The following is a 3,681-nucleotide window of genomic DNA, read 5'->3' as shown; positions in this document are numbered from 1 at the left end:
TTGTCTCACTAAGAAAAATTTTAAAAGCTGAGCACTAATTAGACTTTTTACTTTCTTACAACAGATAAACATTCATTTATACTAAGGTACTGCATCACTTTACTATGTAAAATGTAGGAAACTGCAAATCCTAACCATCAAGAAAAAGTTCCTTTATCCCAAAATGTTAGATTATTTCACAACAAAATCAGACTGTAACTATTTCCCAAATCAGTATTATTGTACTCCAAAATGCCTTTTGGGATCCAAACACTACTCCTTCAGAGCACAACCTTATAGAAAAAGTAAGACAACAGCTTTATATTAATAATCATAACTGTTTTAATTAACAACAAGAAGAGGGGACATGTGTTAGGGTATTCTACTCACTACACATTGAAAGTAATCAGTTTTTTCTTAGTTTAAGAAGCCCAAACATTTATAGTAAAATGTGTTTACATATAAATATGACCATATTTACTAACACCTTTGCTGGTTCTAAAAAACAAGTGATTATTACCATGTGAAAACAAGAACATGAAGTTGATGTAATAAATGACACAAAAACACTTAGTCATCAAAATCAGGAAAAAGGAATGAAATGGAAACTAGTAAGGGACAGTTAATAGAACACAAGGAACCTAAAATAAGCAGCTTTTAAAAGTATCTTCAACTTTTTCCACATTTAAAATTTTTTGTAAAACTATTTCCAAATACTGTCATTTGTAAAATGACATTTTTGCAAAGCAAAGATTCCAATGATGTGATTCTAAACAAACAGCATCCCAATTCTGAAAGCTTTAATCAATGTTTCTCCTGCATTGTCCAGCCCCAAACCTCAATTAATTCAAGAATTATACTGATGTCAACAAGACAATGTTGTTATGAAAAACACCACACTTACTGTTTCCAGAACCCTTAAGACCCAGAGCCAACTCTAACAAACATTTTCCTGATTTCCATTCCTGTTTCTTTCCAATATTAAGGTAAGGATAGAGATGAACAAATTCTTTGAGCCCATTACTGAAAGATCAACAAACCTGGTTTTATTATGACACCATATTCTTATTGTCATTGGTACTGCACAAAATTATATACAAAGAAATATATACAAAATATTCAAGTATTGTTAGTTAAAATTCCAATTCAAGGCTTCTGTTTCAAAGCTACATTTAACATATTCCATAAAGATATCACAAGTTAGTCACTGTTTCAAATAATTTTCCAACTAATTTTGGTTTATATATGTATGATTCAGTAGGCACTAAAAATACATGCAGTTGCATTTTGGGGACTTAATCCTGCTCTTAGGTATAAGCAGATTCATCATTTCATGTTCTAAGTGTAGCTATTGCCCATTCATGCTCAAGTGCAGTAGATGATTTTACAAAATATGTTGTGATGCATAATTGCAAACCAGAGACCAATATTAAGTCTCAAATACCTTATCTCCAGCAACGAACATTTACAGTTGTGCAAAAAAGGATTCCATTTACAAAACAAAAACATGTTAAATGAAAGTTAACTACATCTTTGGACTGCTGGAATTAACTTTTTAATTATGCACAATTTTAAAATAAAAAGACAGCAGAAGCCCTGATATTACCTCTTTTTCCTCATTTCTTATACTACCTTTTAAAATAAAGCAGGAAATGTGGCCAGCAGCTGGTCCCGTCTCTTCTGCCCCAACAGCTGTATCCACTTTAGCATAAAGAAAAACAAGGATGCTAAATACACGTATACTTTATCAAACAGTGATGTTTCACAAAGAATTTCTATCGGTCTCCGATTATGCTAATAGGTATGATTAGTGTACTCAAAGGACACAAGAGAGCAGCCCAGCTATGGGAAAAGCTTCTCTAAGTGTCAAAAGTGTTTTTTAACTTCATTGGTTAGTTAACACCAAAATTTTTCATCTACCAAAAAAGGAAACAAGTATCTTAGTTTTTATATTTGGAGTTATAAAATTCATCCTTTGTGAAACCTCACTTTACATTTTTTCATTCATTTAACCATCTTTAAAATCTCTAATGGTACAGACACAAATTTAACTTATAAATTTTAATACAACAAAATAAAGATATTCAACAACTCATTCATACTCAGTGACTGAATCACTGTGCTGGTCCTCAAGGAAACAGTTTTATTTAAACATTATTACTCTTCTCAATGGCTGTTTAACTAAATAAAGGAGTCTGGTATGCATATTATTTCCAATTCTCTAACATTGATATTTAGTTCTGTAATCTAATGAGCCTGTATAAGTTTATATATCTTATATAGGAAACTAAGAGGCATTCCTGAATATTCAAGAGATTTTACCATCTCTAATTAGAACTACAGAATATTTGTTCATGCCCCAAATACTCAAAGCTGTTTGAAAAGTACAACAGGATTTAATCATATAGCCAACCCCTGCAAAATTGCACTCCAACTGGAATTCCAATTTGCACCTTGTACAACTGGAACTTCCATTCAACTTCACCTTTTTTCACTGTGTCCAAACTGTATGGCTATAAGCAGGTTTCACTGCACAGTTGGAACGATGTCATCGAAGGCCATGTCCACACTGGGGACAGAACAGCTAGGTACAAGTAAGTTTGAACAAGGGCACACACATCAACAGCTGTTTCAATCAGAGGAAGCATCTTAAACACACTAGTGGCCAGCACAAGTCTGTTTCCAGGGTGGACAGGGCCCAAATTAGTTTTTTTGTTTGTTTTTCGTTTTGTTTTGTTTTAAATCCCCCAATACAAACAATTGTGTATGTTTGCCCATTAAAGTAGACTAACCAGCAGTGCATGAGCTTTTAGGGGAAGAGATGGATCCTTACCAGGTTGTGAGGCGGGTACGACTGTTCTGTAACCCCTACAACGGAGCCTGGCAGGGAGGAAATCACCTAAAAAAGAAACTGTCAGAGAAATTTAATAGTCACATGTTATCATTAAGAGTCGGTTACTGTGTCACATTCATGCTTTTAGCTAAACACTTAATGATTCATTATTACTTTTCTTCTCTGAAATGTGTCCAGTGAAGATGTCCCACTAAAGTGTTTTTACATGGTGTAAGGGAGCTGAAAGGGGTAAACACGGATAAAGAGCAGGTTACTTGACCCTACATTTTAAGAGAAGACGAGGCCTTCCTGGCACACGCCGAGCAGAACTCCACCGACACCTTATCCTTGTCCACGTGGAGACATACTCCTCCCGCAGGGTCCTCGTCCTCCCCGGCGTCCTGTTGCCGCTCGCCCAGAGGCAGGGCATAGTCGTGGTCCCCGGCGGGCGAGTCCCTGAAGAGGGAGGTGGTGAGTCGCAGTCCCCCGCCGCTCAGCCGGCTCAGCAGCCGCGCCAGGCCGGTCTCGTTGGCCAGCACGGCCCGCAGGTAGCGGCTCTCCTCCTGCAATGCCTGCACGCGCTTGCCCAGCTCCCGGTTCTCGGCCCGCAGCTCCTGGTTCTCGGCGGCCAGGCCCCGGACGCGGCTCTCCAGCCCCATCACGTACTCCTTCTTCTTCAGCCGGTTGAGCCGCGCCGCAGCGGCGGCCGCTTTGCGGGGGCTCTTGGCCGCCGCCGGGCCGTGGCCGCCGGGGCCGCCGCCGCCGCCGTCGCTGCCTCCCGCTCCGGGGTTCTTCCTCCGCCTCCGCTCGCCGCCCCCGCCGGGGCCGCCGCCGCCGCCGCCGCCGCAGGCCCCGGCGCTGCTGCTGCC

General features: G+C 40.0%; 1 protein-coding gene across 1 annotated transcript in view; it reads right to left on the bottom strand.

Annotated features, from left to right (window-relative positions):
- Positions 1–303: 303 nt before the first annotated feature.
- The window catches only part of CREBZF (CREB/ATF bZIP transcription factor), a 4,336-nt gene continuing 958 nt past the window's right edge, over positions 304–3,681 (bottom strand). The window contains exon 2 of the mRNA XM_027848066.1: positions 304–3,661. Within this exon, the coding sequence (XP_027703867.1) occupies positions 3,094–3,661 (568 nt within the window). The 3' untranslated portion in view covers positions 304–3,093. The remainder of the gene's footprint in view (positions 3,662–3,681) is intronic.

This window comes from Vombatus ursinus, unplaced genomic scaffold (assembly GCF_900497805.2).
Source record: "Vombatus ursinus unplaced genomic scaffold, bare-nosed wombat genome assembly UNPS02005659.1, whole genome shotgun sequence".
Taxonomy (NCBI): domain Eukaryota; kingdom Metazoa; phylum Chordata; class Mammalia; order Diprotodontia; family Vombatidae; genus Vombatus; species Vombatus ursinus.
Note: the sequence above shows the minus strand (reverse complement) of the source record. Positions and strands in the feature narration are given on the sequence as shown.